The following is a 21,253-nucleotide window of genomic DNA, read 5'->3' on the forward strand; positions in this document are numbered from 1 at the left end:
TTTTTTGCATTTCAGTGTAAATATGAGATCTGAGGTCTTTTTGACCCCAGATCTCATATTTAAGAGGTCCTGTCATGCATTTTTTTCTATTACAAGGGATGTTTACGTTCCTTGTAATAGGAATAAAAGTGACACCATTTTTTTTTTTAAAAGAATAGTGTAAAAATAAAAAATAAAATAAATAAGAAATTTTTTTTTAAACGCGCCCTGTCCCGCCGAGCTCGCGTGCAGAAGCGAACGCACATGTGAGTAGTGCCCGCATATGAAAACGGTGTTCAAACCACACACGAGGTATCGCTGTGATCGGTAGAGCGAGAGTAATAATTCTAGCCCTAGACCTCCTCTGTAACTCAAAACATGCAACCTGTAGAATTTTTTAAATGTCGCCTATAGAGATTTTTAAGGGTAAAAGTTTGTCGCCATTCCACGAGCGAGCGCAATTTTGAAGCGTGACATGTTTGGTATCGATTTACTTGGCATAACATTATCTTTCACAATATTAAAAAAAAATTGGGCCAACTTTACTGTTGTCTTATTTTTTAATTCAAAAAAGTGTTTTTTTTTTTTTTTTTAAAGTGCGCTTGTAAGACCGCTGCGCAAATACGGTGTGACAGAAAGTATTGCAATGACCGCCATTTTATTCTCTAGGGTATTAGAAAGAAAAAAATGTATAATGTTTGGGGGGTCGAAGTAATTTTCTAGCAAAAAGAAACGTTTTTTAACTTGTAAACAACAAATCTTAGAAAGAGGCTCGGTCCTTAAGTGGTTAAAGAGCAACTATTATCTCTCTCCAGCAGCGGCTCCTCCTCTGACCCACTGTTGACTCATCAACAGTCCCATTCACTTTAATGAGATGGCTGGTGATGCGGCAGTGACACAACAAGGTGAGGGACTTGGCAGCAGGTGAGTGGATGCCCACTAACAGGCATTGCCATGATGCATCTGAAGTGAGAAGTTCTCTTTAAATGTAAGGACTTATTCTTGCTTGTACTGTAGTTAGAATCTTTAATTTTTGCAAACAAAATGAAAGTTTCCTATTTAGAATAATAAGCTGTCAGGTTAGTAAAACAGCAATATCAGAACGGATTCAATCATACAGTTTGTAGTGTACATAGATTTGCAAAAAATGGGATAAAGGAATATTCCTGAACTTTGTTTTATCTCATAACTACTGTGAAATTGTGTGAATGCATCAATGCAGTGCATGTTATCTCAGCTTGCAGAGCTTGGATTCATTAAATGAGTTTACCATAAATGTAAATATTGCATAATATACAGCCTCATGCTACATAACTAATTTTAATTTCATGCGGAATAAACTAAATTATTAATGTATCTTACATAGAAAACTATCTTTTAGAATAGATTTTTACGCCAAAATCATTTTATTAAAATTAATTTGCTAAAAATCCAAAAAAATCAAACTGTTGTAATTCCTACACCGTTCACCTGATTTGGATGTAAATACCCTCAAATTAAAGCTGAAAGTCTGCAGTTAAAGCACATAGTGTTTGTTTCATTTTAAATCCATTGTGGTGGTGTATAGAGCCAAAAAGATTAGAATTGTGTCGATGTCCCAATATTTATGGACCTGACTGTAAACACATTTCTAAACATGCATAAAATAAGTGTGCATATATTACATATAGATGCAAAAGATTAGGCAAAGATGAAGTGATAAAAGTGAAGTCCACGTGATAAGTCCTCTATTCAGTGGTCATATCAAATCATGATATCAGAATAGTTGTCCTTCACCAATATGTTGATGCATCTGTGTATCAAAACCGCCACATCAATGGGAAAAATGCAAGCTTACCAGCTTTAAATGACCCTCTAATCAAACAGAAGTCACAAAGAGCCCATAGGTTAATAACTGTATTAGGGTCACTGCAAGTCTGCTGGCACTCTCCAGTGGTAACAGGAATCCTTATCGAGATCCTCTACACATCACCATCCCAAGAGTGCTTATATAGGAACATAGAAGCAGACACTCGACATAGTGTAAAAGCTACTTAACAGCATTTACATAATTTTAAAATATTGTGCATTGTAATCCCCTTTCCGCCGGCAAATACCACAATTTGACCACACTTAAAGCGGGGTTCCACCCAAATTTTGAACATTATCTCTATGCATTCTCTTCCTTGCCTAGATGCTGACATGCTGTGTAAAAAAATTTAAATCGCCGTAATTACCTTTTTTTTCTAATCTTCTTAGCACTTCCTGGTTTTCCTCCCATGGGAGTAGGCGTGTTTCTAGCCTCTCCCAGACCTCCCACAGTCCCTTGGGAGCTAGTCTCAGGCTTCCCAGCATGCATTGTGCAACAGCGTCATCACAACATCTCGGTGAATGCTGGGAGCACAGCATTCACCGCATCCAGGAAATACATGCTTGTGGGCTTCAAATGCCCACAATGAAGATGGAAACCGCCTTCAGTGAATTTTATAAGTTATTCTTTACAACGAAATCGGACACAGGCGGACTTATTACACAGAACATGTGAGTAGATAATCATGAGAAGAAAAGTTTGTGAATGAACTCCAAAAAAACAAAACGATAGATAGGTGGACCCCCGCTTTAAAGGAACATGAGAATGTGATGACTTCAGCATGCAAGTTCTTCCTATGCGTCTCGTCATAAGTGACGTCTTCTGGGGACATATATTCAATGGCAGAGTACCCTACTGGATGTGAAGTACTAATGCATTGTTCATTCCATGAACCATTAGGCTCAAATATCCCCAACCCTTCCTTGAGTTACGCCACATGAAATTAGTTGTTCCTGATGTTGAAGAGGTAATTTTCACATTCCATATACATTTCTTAAAGCAGAGCTCAACTGTATCTGAGCACCACAAATTGAAAACTGTTTATTTCATTTTTATTATTCAAAACCAACTTGCCCATCCATCCATATCTCCATGCTTGTGGGCTCCATTCATGTGCTCAAAATCAGCGAGTCTTTTCAAAGGGTAGCTGTGGATATTTTCATCTAATCTTGACTGTAGTGGGAATTGGTGTTTCTAAATTGTACAGTACAGGGCACAGGCTCCTTTTAATCTTGACCATAGGTTATATGCTACCACCTTCAGGTGAGGACGCTGGTAAACAAAGTTGTTAGAACAACCCACATAACTCCTCCCGCTTGCAGCAATCCTCATGTTTTCTTGCTAGCGTCCTTAGATGATGAACAAACTCTCTCCTGAGAGCAAGTTTCCGGCATATAATTTTGAATACATTGGACGATTAAAGCCTTTTGGTTCTTCACATCCTTGGCTACATTGATACCAATGTGGCAATAGAATTGCAGCTTGCAGACCAGTTGCCCCTCAGCAGCGTCTTGGGAAACTGTACTTGAACCCTGCTGCATGGAAGACCCGGGACCACCTATAATGTTGACTCTGGAACTGGACTTTGTGTTTGGTACTCCCCTCGATACAGTGGTACAACGTGGTGTTTGGTGCAGAATGCGTTTCCCTTCTATTTGGTCTGTCTATTATAGCCCTTTGAGTTTTTCGCCAAGGTGTTTGCCCAAAATTTTGGCTCTGCACTGGGCTTGAGGGATTAATGTTGTGGGGTACCTGGACAATCTTCTGCTGAAGGACTGGTCTTCTCTGTAAGGACAATATCCATCATTTTACATTTTAGACTCTCTACAAGTGAGATCCTTTTGCGCTTCCCTATGTACAATTATCTAAATTCCCTGCCAACTCTATAATTAGAACAGTAACAAAGATCAAAACAATATACAGTATACAGGGCTGTTTTGGTGGCAAAAGGGGGACCTACTCAATATTAGGTAGGTGGTCATAAATATATGACTGATTGGGGTTTGAGTGTATATGTGTTTTGGGGGTGTGTGTGTGTTTTTTATATATATATATATATATATATATATATATATATATATATATATATATATATATATATATATATATATATATATATATATATATATATATATATATGACAGCCTATGCAGTTTGACTTAAATCATAACTGCCCTAGTGGAGTTGTGTTTAGGCCTACTATATATGTGTATTGGGACACCAGTCAAAATGAATAGCAATGCACATATACTGTGTTATACTGTGTGCTACTGCCAAAAAAAAGTGAAAATCCAGCCAGTGACTTTTGCAACAGGAGAGTCCAGGATAATCACACCATAATAGCTGAGACTTTAGTTGATTGATTTTCCAGTTAAAAAAAATATTGCGTTTAATGTGTCATTTCAGCTGTTGGAGTATGAACCAAAGTCAGAGGATCAAGTGCCATTACTTTTAAAGATGAAAAGAAGTAATCTTGCGCTTGGCAAAGCTATTGAGAGTGGAGACACCGATCTTGGTAAGAGACAATAATATAGTAGTGTTCTGAGAAGGAAACCCACTTCATTCTACTTTTATCCAACATTTATAATACCATATTTCATAATATTACATTACAGGAGAAATAATTCTTCAGCTATTGGGTTATGCTCATCCTGCAAGTGATTGGAAACTGGCAAAGAGCAAAGCTTGACCTGGTCCTGGATAATCTCTCCACCACCATCATTGCATTTATTTTTTTGCTAGTGTCCATAGGTGATGAACCTGTCTTTCTCTGCTAAGAGAGTCTTTCTACTAAGATGCACTACTGAGTTTTCCAGCTGAGCCTTGGTGCATTATAGTAGCAGCAGTTATCTTATTTTGTCATTATGGCTTCTTATTCCCTAGACGGACTGTACCAGGACCCGTGGTGGGAAGAGTGGGAAAGGCCTGTAAGCTGTCACCGGCACTGGATCGTTTGTGTGGCACTCAACTAGGCAGGAGATTGCAGCATTTGAGTTAGCTGGTGAGGTGCTAACTCAAACGTCCAGGGCCAGCTCTAAATCAGCATCTGGTTTTTCACTAATGCCTTCAGGGGCTTCTTCCTCAGGTACTATTGTATGCCTTTTCCACTGTATTGGAACAGTTGGCAGATCTGTAAGGATTTATAGCAGGATGACTGTAAACAATCCATGTCAACAACTCCACAGGGAGCTGTCTTTTGAGTTTCTTGTCTTCTTGTCTCAAGGTTTTAGTTGGATCAGGATATAGGAGTTGATTTACTAAAACTTGAGAGTGTAAAATCTGGTGCAGCTGTGCTATTAGCCAATCAGCTTTTAACTTCAGCTTGTTAAGCTTCGACAAAAAAAACTGTAAGCTGATTGGTTTCTATGCAGAGCTGCACCAGATTTTGCACTCTCCGGATTTATTAAATCAACCCCATAGTGTTGCCCTCCTTTTTTCTGGCTCCAAAACATCCTAAGGAGATTTGTTTCCACTGTTCAGATGTGGTCAGGCTGTGCAAGAATATCTTACAGCCACCACCATGATTCGTCAGTCTGATGCCTTGTTTGTATTGCCTGAAAACTCCTGGAAGGGACAGGCTGCCTTTCAATCTACAATTGTTAGGTGGATTCAGCAAATCATTTTTCAGATGAAAGACCCAAAGACAAAGTCGTCCCACCCCCCCCCCCCCCCCCCCCCCCCCCTCCCGTGATGGCCTACGAAACTAGAAATGTTGCTTTGTTGGCTTTTCAGAATCCTGGGTCTGTAAGGCTCCCGCATGAGATCTACTAACCAGCGCTCAGGAAAAATACTTTAACTCCTCCCTGTGTGGATAATCTCAGGAACAACCTTATCCCCCTGGACAGGCTGGAACAACCTTATCCCCCTGGACAGGCAAAGCTTTTATAATACACAATGCCAAGGCTACAGTACCAATGTTACACCATGTATTGATACTAAATCAATAGTGTCAGAAAAATAATATTAAATATGTGATAATAACAATGTAATTTCATATATAGTTTACATGTCAAGGCTCTTTTGCTAAAAAGTTAAGTGCAAAACTGTCCACAGCAAAGTAAAATAAGTTATTTGCACTGTGTTACAAACATCTTTTTAAATAGACTATTTAGACCAGGCATCACGAAATGGCGGGCCGCGGTCTGGTTCCGGCCCCAGTAGCCATCCTACCCGAACCGCAGCCTTACCAAATAGTTGCCTGTATGTCCTCTCTCCGCCGCCAGCTCTCCTGCCTGCCGCTGCTATGTTCACAGCATGGCAGGCGCGCACCGGTCTGTCCTCTCAATAAGATCCCTCCCCTGCTCTCTCCCCACACTGCCTGTCTTATTCACACAAGATTTAAAGCGTGGCCGCTCTGGACAAAGGGCGGGACTTTTTAAGCTCAGAAGCGGGTGATTGGTTCCTACGCAGCATGGCTGTGATGGGGGGCCAGTCTGTGATGATGGGTCAGTCTGTGATGGGTCAGCCTATGCTGGGGGGGGGTCTGGATTGGGGGGTCTGAGATGGGGGGACTGTGACGTACACGGGAGGCTGAAATGTGGAGGATATCATGAGTCATAGCACCAATATGACACGCGGACCTCCGCTGGAAGAACATTTTTTTCTGAATGGATCCCTGTGAATTTTAATTAACTACCCCTGATTTAGACCCTTCGATATTAATGGGTCATATAAGGTAGGTTGTAATGTATAGATAGGCCACCGGGTGTCACTGTCCTTTCCAAAAACCCACTCTCTAAATTTCTACCAGCCACATGGTTCTCTCTATTGGATGTTATGGAAAGAAGCACAAAGCCAACTCCATAGTGTAGTACATTATAAAAAAAAATTTAACGGACAATTGCGCGGTCGTGCGACGCTGTACCCAAATAAAATTGACGTCCTTTTTTTCCCACAAATAGAGCTTTCTTTTGGTGGTATTTGATCACCTCTGCATTTTTTATTTTTTGCGCTATAAACAAAAAAGCAACAATTTTGGAAAAAAAACAATATTTCTCAACTCACCTTTCAGGACGGCAACACATGAGAGATGAGAGGCTCCTCCATACAGGAAACGCAATCAGTTCACAGCTGTTTAAAAGGCCCAACCTTACCCCTTGACCCTCAGTATTGATTGTGTTTCTCCCACAGCGAAACTTTTTTTTTTTTTTCTATGACCAGAAGACTAAGAGTCTGATGGGCCCACTGTGAGCCAGGTTTAGGAATGCCGGTGAGGGCTGCACTAACCTGCCATCTTAGAGCTTCTCACCATGGCATTGTGCAGGCGGTTTGGGTGTAACTGAATCCCCCGCCGTTGCACACCGCTCAGCAGCCCGGGTCTCTTTGCTGAAGTCCAAACATTGCCAGACACCAAGGGGAGGACTTGGCGTGCTCCAAGCCTCACAGAAACACACAATGTATCTCCGGTTGAAACTTCCTGTCAGAGCAGGAGGAGGGTGAAGCGTGACCCAGGAAGTGGGCTCAAAGCATGGAGGAGATGCCGGACCAGTGTGGCTGGAGGCTGAAGCATTCCTGTCTCACAGGGCTCAGGGAGCTGCAATGAGCTGAAAGTCTGTCTGAGCCCGCCTCATGGACAAGGAGGATGGAAAGACAGCAGAGGTGACTGCAGGCAAGAGCAAGCCGGGCGGGGTAAGTGTTGTTTACCTACTAGGGGGGTGACACCAGATTAAGAAGTGATCCCCGGTAATCCCCCATGCTCTCACCTCTGGGGATGGGGGCCTGCAGCCATGATACAGGGGGCAGGAAGAGTGACTGTTGTTTGTTCCCTCTTCTCTTGCAGATTCTCCAAGCGGAGTGCAGGAGGTCTCTGACAAACCACCTTCCTCATCCGCTAGCACTAGTGGCAGTAAAAAGTGCGGTAACTGTGGGGAAAGATTGTCTAAATTCCACACCAAGCCATTTTTGTAATAGGTGTATTAACAAACTGGCTGGAAAAGAGGCCTCAGGATTAATAAAAGATTTTCTTAAATTTGTTCAAGAGGAAATGTTGGCCACTATTTTTTCTGCACCTCTGTACCCACACCTCAGGTGGTAGACTCAGAGCAATTCACCCCTAAAGAGGGTAATAGCCCTGGCCTCCCCTCCCCCCTTCCTTTTGAAAAAAGTTTGGATCCCAGAAGAGGTGTGTGGGCATGCTACTGGTGCAGTGCACACCGCCTAACTTGGCAGCTCCCTAGTGGGGACATCAACTTGGAAGGGGGTGAAGTTTGGCCGCTATCCTCTTTTCATGCGACCTTGAGGAGAGAAAAGCAAGCCCTGTGGCTAAGGGAAAGAACAGTGGTGAGTACTTTCCTTTTTTACCTTGGGAGATTAGCAGCAGAATCCCTAATAGTAGCCTGGTGGTTTCTGGGCATTGAGATAGGACTCCCTCAATACAGGGTGCTACTATCCTTGCCCTTGGGTCTGGGAATAAATAGCCCTGAAGCTTTAGCTAGTCCAATGTCCACAGCTCCCTTTTACCTCAGGAAATGCTGTGGCTATTGCAATATTAAGTTGCCAGCCTCTTACTATAAATCCATCAATAAGGATACATATAGTGAAGAGTTGAGATCTGTTGCACACAAATGGTCTCGTATAGGCTATTTCTGCCACTAAACAAGGTACACACTCCTAAAGGGTTAATCGAAGGGATGTGAAGTGGTCTGCAGGTACCTTGTGATTCCAGAAGTAATAGCACAGATTTCCCCTGGTCGGCAATGCACACCAAGTAATCTGAATATATTAGGCCAGCTGCTATGAATCTGGCATGTAGCTGCAAGAGGGTTCATTTAGAGGTTGTTGGCTTTTAAAAGCCTGCCGCCTAGTTTTTCCCCATATGGGGGGGGGGGGGGCATAGCAAGGGGTACCCTTGTGAATATATTCTCTTTGTGGGGGTTGCTTGGTATGTGTAACATCCTATCAAGCTCCAACCTATTAATTCCTCCTTACACTGCAGTTATATCTGTAGGTGTGTAAGAGTTAATTGGGACCTCTTTTGGTTTGGGCTACAGCTCACCCCTTGGATGAATTAGAAGCATAAATTGTTACCCTGCAAACCTTAATTGACGGGTTCTGGTGCAAACCTCTATGCAAGAGCCATATACAGTGGGGACGGAAAGTATTCAGACCCCCTTAAATTTTTCACTCTTTGTTATTTTGCAGCCATTTGCTAAAATCATTTAAGTTCATTTTTTTTCCTTATTAATGTACACACAGCACCCCATATTGACAAAAAACACAGAATTGTTGACATTTTTGCAGATTTATTAAAGAAAAACTGAAATATCACAGGGTCCGAAGTATTCAGACCCTTTGCTCAGTATTTAGTAGAAGCACCCTTTTGATTTAATACAGCCATGAGTCTTTTTGGGAAAGATGCAACAAGTTTTTCACACCTGGATTTGGGGATTCTCTGCATTTCTCCTTGCAGACCCTCTCCAGTTCTGTCAGGTTGGATGGTAAACGTTGGTGGACAGCCAATTTTTAGGTCTCTCCAGAGATGCTCAATTGAGTTTACGTTAGGGCTCTGGCTGGGCCATTCAAGAACAGTCAGAGTTGTGAAGTCACGCCTTCGTTATTTTAGGTGTGTGCTTAGGGTCATTGTCTTGTTGGAAGGTAAACCTTCGGCCCAGTCTGAGGTCCTGAGCACTCTGGAGAAGGTTTTCATCCAGGATATCCCTGTACTTGGCCGCATTCATCTTTCCCTCGATTGCAACCAGTCGTCCTGTCCCTGCAGCTGACAAACACCCCCACAGCATGATGCTGCCACCACCGTGCTTCACTGTTGGGACTGTATTGGACAGGTGATGAGCAGTGCCTGGTTTTCTCCACACATACTGCTTAGAATTAAGGCCAAAAAGTTCTATCCTGGTCTCATCAGACCAGAGAATCTTATTTCTCACCATCTTGGAGTCCTTCAGGTGTTTTTTTTAGCTAACTCCATGCGGGCTTTCATGTGTTTTGCACTGAGGAGAGGCTTCCGTCAGGCCACTCTGCCATAAAGCCCCGACTGGTGGAGGGCTGCCGTGATGGTTGACTTTCTACAACTTTCTCCCATCTCCCGACTGCATCTCTGGAGCTCAGCCACAGTGATCTTTGGGTTCTTCTTTACTTCTCTCACCAAGGCTCTTCTCTTCCGATAGCTCAGTTTGGCCGGACGGCCAGCTCTAGGAAGGGCTCTGGTCATCCCAAACGTCTTCCATTTAAGGATTATAGAGGCCACTGTGCTCTTAGGAACCTTAAGTGCAGCAGAAATTTTTTGTAACCTTGCCACAATTCTGTCTCAGAGCTCTTCAGGCAGTTCCTTTGACCTCATGATTCTCATTTGCTCTGACATGCACTGTGAGCTCTAAGGTCTTATATAGGCAGGTGTGTGGCTTTCTTAATCAAGTCCAATCAGTATAATCAAACACAGCTGGACTCAAATGAAGGTGTAGAACCATCTCAAGGATGATCAGAAGAAATGGACAGCACCTGAGTTAAATATATGAGTGTCACAGCAAAGGGTCTGAATACTTAGGACCATGTGATATTTCAGTTTTTCTTTTTTAATAAATCTGCAAGAATGTCAACAATTCTGTGTTTTTCTGTCAATATGGGGTGCTGTGTGTACATTAATGAGGAAAAAAAATGATTTTAGCAAATGGCTGCAATAAAACAAAGAGTGAAAAATTTAAAGGGGTCTGAATACTTTCCGTCCCCACTGTATACTAACCTGTATCTAATGATTGCTTGTTAAGCCCTACAGGTGTCTGATTGCCTCCAGGCTAAGATTGTGACCACTTCTTCTTGAGGCTGGCTTAATTTATCTCTAGGTCTGTGCTCGTTAAGACCTTAGATGCTTGAGAGGCTTGGACTCTTTTTACCTGTGTGTGTGTGTGTGTGTGGCTAACTACACCTGCTCATACTTTGACAGTGGTAGACCAACAGCTATTACTACTGTGGGGTATTCATACACTTTAGACTTTCATTATTTGGAACTACCCTGCTTCCCCTCTGGTGGTTATAGGTTTAGTAGAGTCCAAGCTATGCCTGTGGTAGATTTTGCCCTTTGTTGGGCAGTTGAATATACCATGACTCTGACTTCATGCTTTGTCTGGTTGTACATCAGAAACACACAATGTGGAAGTTATTTGTGTCTCTTCTGGTTGTCTTGCTGCTCATCAGAAATATAAAAAAGTAAGTGATTCTGTACTTTGTTGCTAATCAGAAAATGCATAGCATTAAGGTTGTTAGCGACATTTCTGTTGAACATAAGACTGTACCCAGTTGCTAACCAGATATGCACAGCATTGCAGTAGCTAGTGACATTTCTGTTGGTTATGACTATATGCTGTTGTTAATCACAAATGCACAGCGTTTAATGTTTGTTAGCAACATTTCTGTCGATCATAAGACAACCTGTTGCTTATCAGAAATGCTAGTGACTTTTCTGTTATAGGACTTGTGGGAGATTAGCTCGTGGGGATCACCTTTTCTGGAAAACAAGGTCAGCATGCAGGCAATTTCTTTAAAATCTGGTGAGTTGCCAGGTTTATTTAGTAGAGGTTTGCAAAGTAATAAAAACAAATAAAGAAATAGTAAAGCAAATCCTTGCCGTCCGGCACTAAACTATACAGTAGTCTACTCTCTATACGGTGTGGGGCTGGTCCCCATCACCCACAAAACATGTGGTAAAGCAAACCTTCTTTTTAAACCCAAACAGAGCTCTCTCTCTGATTCCCTTCTGAGTTTCAGGCCAGAGCTATCCTGTGCTCTCTTCCTGCTCATTTAAAGTCCACCGGAGCGTGGACTCAAGTGGACCACAACATCCGGACCGGAACCAAGCCTGCCACAGAGGCTGGAAATATAATGATTATCCATTACCTTACCATCACATATCCTCCCCCTCTGCTCAAGCCCCTGCAGTTGAGCAATTGTCCCAAGCATGCAGTGCATGCGGGAGAGAGCATCCGCATTGTTTTGGAGCTTGCCCGGCCTATGCTCTACTGTAAACTTGAAGGGCTGTAAAGCCAGGAACCATTTTGTCACACAGCCATTTTTCTCCCTGTTGTCACACATCCACTTTAGGGGATTATGGTCGGTGACCAGCTTAAATTACCTCCCCAACAAGTAATACTTCAGGAATTCTAAGGCCCATTTAATAGCAAGACACTTCTTCTCGACAATGGCATAGTTTTTTTCATACCTGTTCAGTTTCCGGCTCAGGTATACAACCGGGTGCTCCTCACCATCTCTGTTCAGGGATAGTAGAGCACCTAGGCCCACCTCAGGCGTCTGTACCACAAACCCCTTTGTGAAGTCCGGGGTCACCAGCACTGGTAGTACAGAAAGAGCCTGCTTTAACTTCTAAAATGCCTCCTCTGCTTCAGCATTCCATTTAACCATGACTGACCCTCTACCCTTCTTCAGGTCGGTCAGAGAGGCGGCAATGGTGGCAAAGTCGGGTACAAACCGTCTTTCATACCCCGTAATGCCCAGGAAGGCCCCAACTTGTTTTTTGTTTACCAATTGGGGCCATTTTTGAATTGCCTCAATCTTATTGGTCTGAGGCTTGACCAGTCCCCGGCCAATAACATACCCAAGGTATTTGGCCTCCTTCAGGCCTATGGCACACTTTTTTTGGGTTGGCCGTGAGACCTGCTTCCCTAAGGGAATCTACCACTGCTTGTACTCGGAGCAGGTGCGATTCTCTATCTGCGCTGTGGATGACCACATCGTCCAAAGAAGCGGCTGCGTATGGGTGATGTGGTCTCAAAGTTTTGTCCATCATTCGCTGGAACGATGCAGGGGCCCCATGCAGACCAAACGGCATCCGCTTGTACTGAAAGGATCCCTCAGGAGTGGAAAAGGCAGTCTTCTCCTTGGCCGATTCAGTTAGGGGTATTTGCCAATAGCCTTTCGTTAGGTCTAGGGTTGTTATGTAGCGGGCATGTTCCAATTTGTCCACGAGTTCGTCGACCCGAGGCATCGGGTATACATCGAACTTGGACACACTGTTGAGTTTCCTAAAGTCGTTACAAAACCTGATAGTGCCATCGGGTTTTGGGACCAGCACTATGGGCCTCGACCAATCACTGTGGGACTCCATCACGTCCAACTCTAACATATTTTTGATTTCCTTTGCAACTGCCTTTCGACTGGCCTGTGGGATTCTATATGGCTTTATATTTACGCGAACCCCTGGTTCTGTCACGATATCATGCTGGATCACGTTGGTCAGTCCGTGTAAGGGGGAGAAAGTCTCTATTTTTGTACACAAACCCTCTAACGTCACTTTGTTATGCCATGGATAGGGAATCTGTTATGGGGACGTTAGGTGTCACCGGTACCCGGTCTGTTGGGGGCAGGGATGCGGCCAACAAAGTCTCTCTGTCCTTCCAGGGCTTTAAGAGATTCACATGATAAATTTGTTGTGGTTTCCTTTTCCCTGGTTGGTAGATTTTGTAGTTTTACTCCCCTACTCTTTTGACAACCTCAAAGGGACCCTGCCACTCGGCTAGGAACTTACTTTCAACCGTGGGCACCAGTACCAACACTCTGTCCCCAGGGCTCAAAGTACAGACCTTGGCACCCCGATCATAGACCCTCCTCTGGGCCTCCTGGGCTTGCTCCATATGTTCTCGTACCAGGGGCTGGACAGCTGCGATTTGATCCTGCATCAAGGAGATATGCTTTATGATGCTTCTATATGGGGTGTCCTCTCCTTCCCACGTTTCTTTGGCCACATCTAGCAGCCCCCTGGGATGTCTATCCTACAAGAGCTCAAAGGGGGAATAGCTTGTGGATGCCTGTGTAACCTCTCGTATGGCAAACATGAGATATGGTAGCAAAAAATTCCAATTTCTCCCATCTTTGTCGACCACCTTTTTCAGCATACTTCAAAGTTTTTTTATTAAATCTTTCCACAAGACCATCAGTTTGGGGGTGGTAGACAGGAGGTACGGAGATAGGAGATTTTGTATAATTTACACAGTTCCTTGGTAACCCTGGACATAAATGGGGTGCCCTGATCGGTTAAGACCTCTTTTGGGATCCCCACTTGACTAAGCACCTGGACTAACTCCTTGGCGATAGCCTTAGCGGAGGTGTTACGTAAGGGTATGGCCTCAGGATAGTGCGTCGCATAGTCCAGGATTACCAGAATATGCTGGTGACCCCAGGCAGACTTCACTACTGGCCCCATCAGGTCCATGCCAATCCTCTCAAAAGGGACCTAAATTATTGGTAGAGGGACAAGGGGACTGTGAAAATGGGGCGACAGCGCCGGCATGTGGCACACAGTGCACGATTCACAGTACTCCCTGACATCTGCATAAAACCTGGGCCAAAACATTCTCTGGGTGATTCTCTCCCTGGACTTTTCAGTACCGAGATGTCCCCTATTACATGACCATGGGCCAGGTTTAGCACCACCCTGCAGAAGAGTTTGGGAACCAGTAGCTATTCTACCCCGTCTTCTCCGCCTTTTACCACCTGATACAGTAAATAGTTTTTAAGGGCCATGTAGGGGAAAGACACCCCCCCAGTTAGGATCCACCAGTTCCCCATCCACCATCTTAACGTTTTCTCTGGCTCTAATGAGGGTGACATCTCGCAGTTGCTCGGTACAGAAATGCTCTCTCCTGACCTCTACCACATTCTGGCTACTAATATTGTCAGGGTCAGAGCTGTTCTCCTGTTTGTTACCCTCGGGCTGGGAGCAAGCTTCCAGGTTCTCCGGCTCCCCAGCCATCACAGGGAAAGGAAGAGGATCTCCGGCTTCCTCGATTCTCCTAACCGCCTCCCCTTCCCTTTGGCAAAAAGGGTCTTGTAAGAGTTCCCGTGCTTCCCCAGCAGGGGGAGCTCTATCTACCAGCCTCCCTTTGCCTCCCATAATCTCCAAAAATGGGGAAAATCTCTCCCCACTAAAGCTTCATGAAGCAGTGAAGGCACCACCCCACTGAATGTGTCGCACTGCCCCAGGGGTATCAACCTCAACCACTGCTGTTGTCTGGTAGTCCCGAGTGTCCCCATGGATGCAAATGACCCCGATAGTACTGGGGTGTAGTTTAGTGGGGTTTACACAATAATTTCTGACTAGGGTCACCACACTACCAGAGTCTAGCAGGGCTGTGAGTGGCTTTCAATGCTCTGAAATAACACATTTGTTTTTCGATGCGACTCTGGCGTGATGCAGTACATGCGACCTGTGCAAAAGATATGCGTCTTTTCATACAAGCATAATCGCATTGCATAGGTTCATAATTTAGAGGACAGTTTGCAGCTAATGCATGGCAATGATAAAACACTATGTGCTCTACCCCCAGTCCCCTTAACTGTCCCAAAGACCTTCCTGGCTTCTTTGGCCAGTCTCCCGGTCTAGGACCCACAGTCTCATTAACTGTAACAGCAGTCTTATCAATCTTCCCAATGCTCTTAAACCTTGGAGCAGGCTTACTAGAACCACTGGGCGATCTTGCACCCCTAGACACACTGAAGTGGCACGTAGACGACGGGTTCACCAAGTCCTCAGTAGCAGTGTACCTCTCCACTAGGTCCACCAATTGGGTTGCAGTTTTGGGGTCCCTCTGTCTGACCCATCTCCTCAGAGCAGCAGGGAATGCGTGCAGGTACCGGTCCATTACCATGCGTTCCATGATCTGTCAAGGTCTCTGGCTCCAACCACTTCCTGGTGAGGTGGACCAGGTCGAACATTTGAGAATGGGGTGGCTTGTCGCTGGAGTAGGTCCACTGATGCATGTGCTGGGCATGGACTGCCATGGTGACACCCAAGCGTGCGAGTATCTGTCTTCAGAGTCTCAAAGTCCTGGGCCTTATCTGGTTCCAGATCAAAGTAGGCCTTTTGAAGTTCTGTCAAAAATGGTGCCAACAGACCCGCCCACTGTTCTTTTTGTCATCCTTCGAGGACAGCGACTCTCTCAAAAGTCACAAGGTATGCCTCGACATCATCGATAGGTGTCATCTTCTGTAGGTGGTAGGAGGCATCTTCTGTAGGTGGTGCAGGAGGTGCGAACCCCTTTTTCAATTCCACCAGAGCCTCTGCGAACTACTAGTTAATTTTCTGCTGAGCCGCCTGATGTGCCGCAGCGGCCTCTGCGACTTGGTGGTTGTGTTCCCGCTGAGCTGCATTGGCCTGTAGCAGGGCCTTTAACATTTCTTCCATCTTTAGAAACTGCCCGGTGAGTCCACCACGTGTGGGAGATTAGCTCGTGGGGATCACCTTTTCTGGAAAACAAGGTCATTTTAGTATAGGTTTGCAATGTAATTAAAACAAAAAAAATTAGTAAAGCAATTGCTTTCCGTCCGGCCCTAAACTGTACAGTACGGTGTGGGGCTTGTCCCCGTCGCCCACAAAACATGTGGTAAAGCAAACCTTCTTTTTAAACTCAAACAGAGCCCTCTCTCTCTGATTCCCTTCTGAGTCTCAGGTCAGAGCTATCCTGTGCTCTCTTCCTGCTCATTTAAAGTCCACTTGAGCGTGGACTCAAGTGGACCACAACATCCGGACTGGAACCAAGCCTGCCACAGAGGCTGAAAAAACCCGGGACAGATTCCGCTTCAATCTCTTACAACAGAACACATGCTAGTATATTGATTATAGTATTGATTTGTATTGTAAGTGTTCTATCTGCCCTCGTGTTGTAAAGCGCTGCACAAACTGTTGGCGCTATATACAGTTGTGCTCATAAGTATACATACCCTGGCAGAATTTATGGTTTCCTGGCCATTTTTCAGAGAATATGAATAACACAAAAACGTTTCTTTCACTTGTGGTTAGTGTTTGGCTGAAGCCATTTATTATCAATCAGCTGTGTTTGCTCTTTTTAAATTGTAATGAAAACAGAAACTACCCAAATGACCCTGTTTAAAAGTTTACATACCCTGGTTATTTTGGCCTGATAACATGCACACCAGTTGACACAAAAGGGTTTGAATGGCTATTAAAGGTAACCATCCTCACCTGTGATCTGTTTGCTTGTAATTAGTGTGTGTGTGTATATATAAAAGGTCAGTGAGTTTCTGGACTTCTGACAGACCCTTGCATCTTTCATCCAGTGCTGCACTGACGTTTCTGGATTCTGAGTCATTGGGAAAGCAAAAGAATTGTCAAAGTATCTGCAGGAAAAGGTAGTTGAACTGTATAAAACAGGAAAGGGATATAAAAAGATATCCAAGGAATTGAGAATGCCAATCAGCAGTGTTCAAACTCTAATCAAGAAGTGGAAAATTAGGGGTTCTGTTGGAACCAAAGCACGGTCAGGTAGACCAACTAAAATTTCAGCCACAACTGCCAGGAAAATTGTTCGAGATGCAAAGAAAAACCCACAAATAACTTCATGTGAAATACAGGACTCTCTGAAAAAATGTGGTGTGGCTGTTTCAAGATGCACAATAAGGATGCACTTGAACAAAGATGGGATGCATGATCGAGTTGCCAGAAGAAAGGCATTACTATGCAGTTGCCACAAAGTATTGTTGTGGAAATTCCACTATACGCTGCACGTAATCCATGTCTCCTGTGCTAATAGAGCGCCTTTTCAGCTTCTTGGTATAATGCATCTTGGTGAAACCCCTGTTTCCCATATAACTAAACAGACATGACCACCATCCTTACATCCTTAGCTCCACAGCTCGACTGTCCCCCTAGAGCCTGTGCTCTGTTTAGAGTACTTAACAATAGAGCTTGATGATTTCACAATCAGCCAATCAAGCACAGGCATTCCTTCAAACAGGAAGAGTTATACAAATCTCAACCAATGAACAATGACTAGGGGAGTCTATGGGCGTGTCTGGGTAGGGGCAGTGTGTATGATTTCCCGCCCCCTGTACCTGTAAGCCATCATCTTCAGCTAGACAAAGGAAGCCGCATGGCTGGCCTTGAAATCATGGACACTGCCCCCGACCATAACAATTTAAAGACTGCTGTTTTCACCATTGGCGTGAATCCTTATTCTTCATTGTTCAGAGAACAATGCATACCTGGATTTATCTACCATTCCTGAGGATGGGAGATTATCTGCAGGAACACGCCATAGCCTCCCTACGTGTTGATCAGACACACGAGAGACACGAGCGCACATCCCCCATAAGCGATAATGTCTTTGCAGAGTGAACACAGAAGCTTTCCACTACCAAAACAGGTCTCAACCAGCGTCAGTCTGCCCCAGTCCGCTCTTTATAGCGGGCTGCAGGAGAACTAACCCTGGGAGACATTGTGATAATACATATTAAATACATCTTAATAAAATTTCCACAACAGCATGCAGCTTACAATACGCCAAACAGCACAGAGACTAGCCTCAAATCTTCTGGTACAAAGTCATTTGGAGTGATGAGACCGAAATTGAGCTTTTTGGCCACAACCACAAACGCTACATTTGGAGAGGAGTCGAAGCCTTTGATTAAAGGTACACCATTCCTACTGTGAAACACAGGGGTGGGTCGCTGATGTTTTGGGGATGTGTAAGCTACAAAGGCACAGGAAATTTGGTCAAAATTGATGGCAAGATGAATGCAGTAAGTTATCAAAAAATACTCGAGGAACATTTGCATTCATCAGCCAGGAAGCTGCCATTGGGACGTACTTGGACATTACAACATGACAATGATCCAAAACACAAGGCCAAGTCAACCTGTCATTGGCTACAGCAGAATAAAGTGAAGGTTGTGGAGTGGCCATCTCAGTCTCCTGACCTCAATATCATTGAGCCACTCTGGGGAGATCTCAAACATGCAGTTCATACAAGACAGCCCAAGAATTTACAGGAACTGGAGGCTTTTTGCCAAGAGAAATGGGCAGCTTTACCATCTGAGAAGACAGAGCCTCATCCACAAATAGCATAAAAGACTTTAAGCTGTCATTGATGTTAAAGGGGGCAATACATGGTATTATGAACTGGGGTATGTAAACTTTTGATTGTGGTCATTTTGATTTCTGTCATTATGATTTAAAAAGAGTAAACACAGTTGATTGAAAATAAATGGCTTCAGCCAAACACTAATCATGAGTGAAAGAAAAGTTTTTTTGTTATCATTCATATTCTCTGAAAAATAGCCAAGAAATCATAAATGTAAACTTATGAGCACAACTGTATATTGTATTATCACATATTTATTATTATTATTTTTGTGACTCTGTTGATTATGTGGTATTCGTACCTGGTGTAAAATTGGTATTGTAGCACTGGTATTGTGTATTATCAAAGGCTCCCACGTGGTCTACTCCACACACATTTGCCAGGTTTTACCAGGTGGATGTTCAGGCCTCAGCGGACTCCAGCCTTAGTTGGAAAGTCTTTCCGGCAGTCCTTTTTAAGGGCCTTTCTCTTACTCCACTTTTTCTCTTGGTAACAGGTTGTTTTTTGGTGGGCCTATTACCCAATGTTTGCTGTTGCCGTCCCCTCACGGGATTGCTTTTGGGATGTCCCAATGGTCTAAGAATGAATTCTTCTTTGTCCTGTGATGTGTAAATAAAACAGGATTTTGAGTACATCAAAGCACAAAGGTTCCTGGTTTCACTTCATTATTGCTTAGTGACAAAACTGAGGCAATACTGGGAGTGGGATGTGGTTATGCAGGCCTGGGCCAAGCTTTGCTTTTTGCCAGTGTCAACCCAACAGTGTAAGAATTATTTCTCCAGTGTTCCGCAATGTATTCAGAAGTCAGAAAAACAGTTTTTGGATCAAAACAATTTACAGCAGTCATAGAGAGCTTGGTAAAAGAAGTTGTGACAAACTGATAACAAGCACTTCTAAGTGCAGATATTTATTAATTTAAAAGATTAGATACATTTTTTTTACTGGTATGGCTACATTTATTTTTTTAGATTAACTTTCTGCACACCCCTTTATAGTAAGACCAGAAAAGGGAGACCTGCCAATTAGGTTGTTCAGTTTATAGTTATTTCTGTGAAAATTGAGTACTGTCCGTGAGGGAAAGGAAAAAGAAAAACAAATACTGTACATACAAATCAATGTGTATGGCAATGGTAATCTCCCTCAGATTTTTATTTATTTTATTTTTTTTGTATGTTTCGTTTTAACATTTTACCTTCTGCTAAAACTTTTGTGAATTAGTACTGCTTGTACCTTGAAGAAAGGGACACGCCCCGAAAGTTCGTCCATGAAAAATTATATGTTAGTGCAAATAAAAACAGTATCACAGACAGTACTCAATTTTCTCTGTCACAATTGCACTAATACGGCTACAATCACCTCTAGTTATTTCTGTCAAATACAGGGAACACAAAAACTGGAGGATGGAGCAGAGTGGTTGCTCCTTCATTGCCTAGACAGCAGGGTGTGTCCTAGACTTTGCTGCGCTGTTAAAAGTAAACCTGAAATGTCATACTGAATTCAGTGCTGACAGCATAAAGTAGGTTACAATAAGGTGTCTGCTTGTAAGATCCCTACTCATTGTTAGCACCTCAAGTGCCTGGAAAATCTGTCTAATCTGTGTGCTCCAGTACACTTACTGTAAAGCTGAGTTGCTGAGTTGGATGGAGGAACCTCCCTCACCCCCCCCCCCCCCACCAAGACATTATATTGTGACAGCTGCAGGTGTCAGAATACACTGATCAGCGGCTGCAGCCTCTTTTCAGGAAGAGTTTTCCAGCATGTCCCTTCAACGGAAGTCGATCAAACAATCAAGTTTTGATGAGCAGGAATGGCCACACACTGATCAGAATTAATGCTGGCCCAGCTGAATGAAGTTGTGTGAAGGAGACCTTAGGAATCAGGAAGATTAGGGATAGGCTCTCAAATTATCGTCAGGAAGTAAAAGCATTCGAGAGGGCCCGGCTTCCAAGGTGCTTGATTTGTCTACACTGAGGAAAGATCTAACTTGCAGGCACCTGGAGATGTACTCAAAAGATAGGATGGTTCACATTTATGTATTTGTATTTAACTGCTTCCTTGATCAGCTTTGATGCTTAGCTGCATAACTGAACTATAGCCTATTGAAGCATTTTTATATATTACAATCTTGTTGAAGAGGTTTTAAACCAGGGCTTTTTTCTCAGAGAAAGGGTGCAGTAACTCGCCCTCTCTGTCCAACTCTACGCCCCAGCCACACCTTCCTTAGAGGAAAGAATTACAGTTGCACCAAAATTTTTTAATGAGTTAAGGTTTAGAACTGTGTATCACATAAGGCAAATTCCCCAACATCCCCCCCAGCTCTCCTCTCATCACAAATCCCCCCCAGCTCTCCTCTCATCACAAATCCCCCCCAGCTCTCCTCTCATCACAAATCCCCCCCAGCTCTCCTCTCATCACAAATCCCCCCCAGCTCTCCTCTCATCACAAATCCCCCCCCCAGCTCTCCTCTCTGTACAAATCCCCTCAGCTCTCCTCTCTGTACAAATCCCCTCAGCTCTCCTCTCTGTACAAATCCCCCCCAGCTCTCCTCTCTGTACAAATCCCCCCCCAGCTCTCCTCTCTGTACAAA

The 21,253-nt window shown here is 43.8% G+C and overlaps 1 protein-coding gene across 2 annotated transcripts in view; it reads left to right on the forward strand.

Moving 5' to 3' along the window:
• Window positions 1–21,253, forward strand: part of VPS16 (VPS16 core subunit of CORVET and HOPS complexes) — a 265,631-nt gene that overhangs the window by 136,105 nt on the left and 108,273 nt on the right. For both annotated transcript variants that reach the window (XM_073633127.1, XM_073633128.1), the window contains one exon: window positions 4,235–4,343. In XM_073633127.1, the coding sequence (XP_073489228.1) occupies window positions 4,235–4,343 (109 nt within the window). The remainder of the gene's footprint in view (window positions 1–4,234; window positions 4,344–21,253) is intronic.

This window comes from Aquarana catesbeiana, linkage group LG06 (genome assembly GCF_042186555.1).
Source record: "Aquarana catesbeiana isolate 2022-GZ linkage group LG06, ASM4218655v1, whole genome shotgun sequence".
In the NCBI taxonomy this organism is placed as follows: Eukaryota; Metazoa; Chordata; class Amphibia; order Anura; family Ranidae; genus Aquarana; species Aquarana catesbeiana.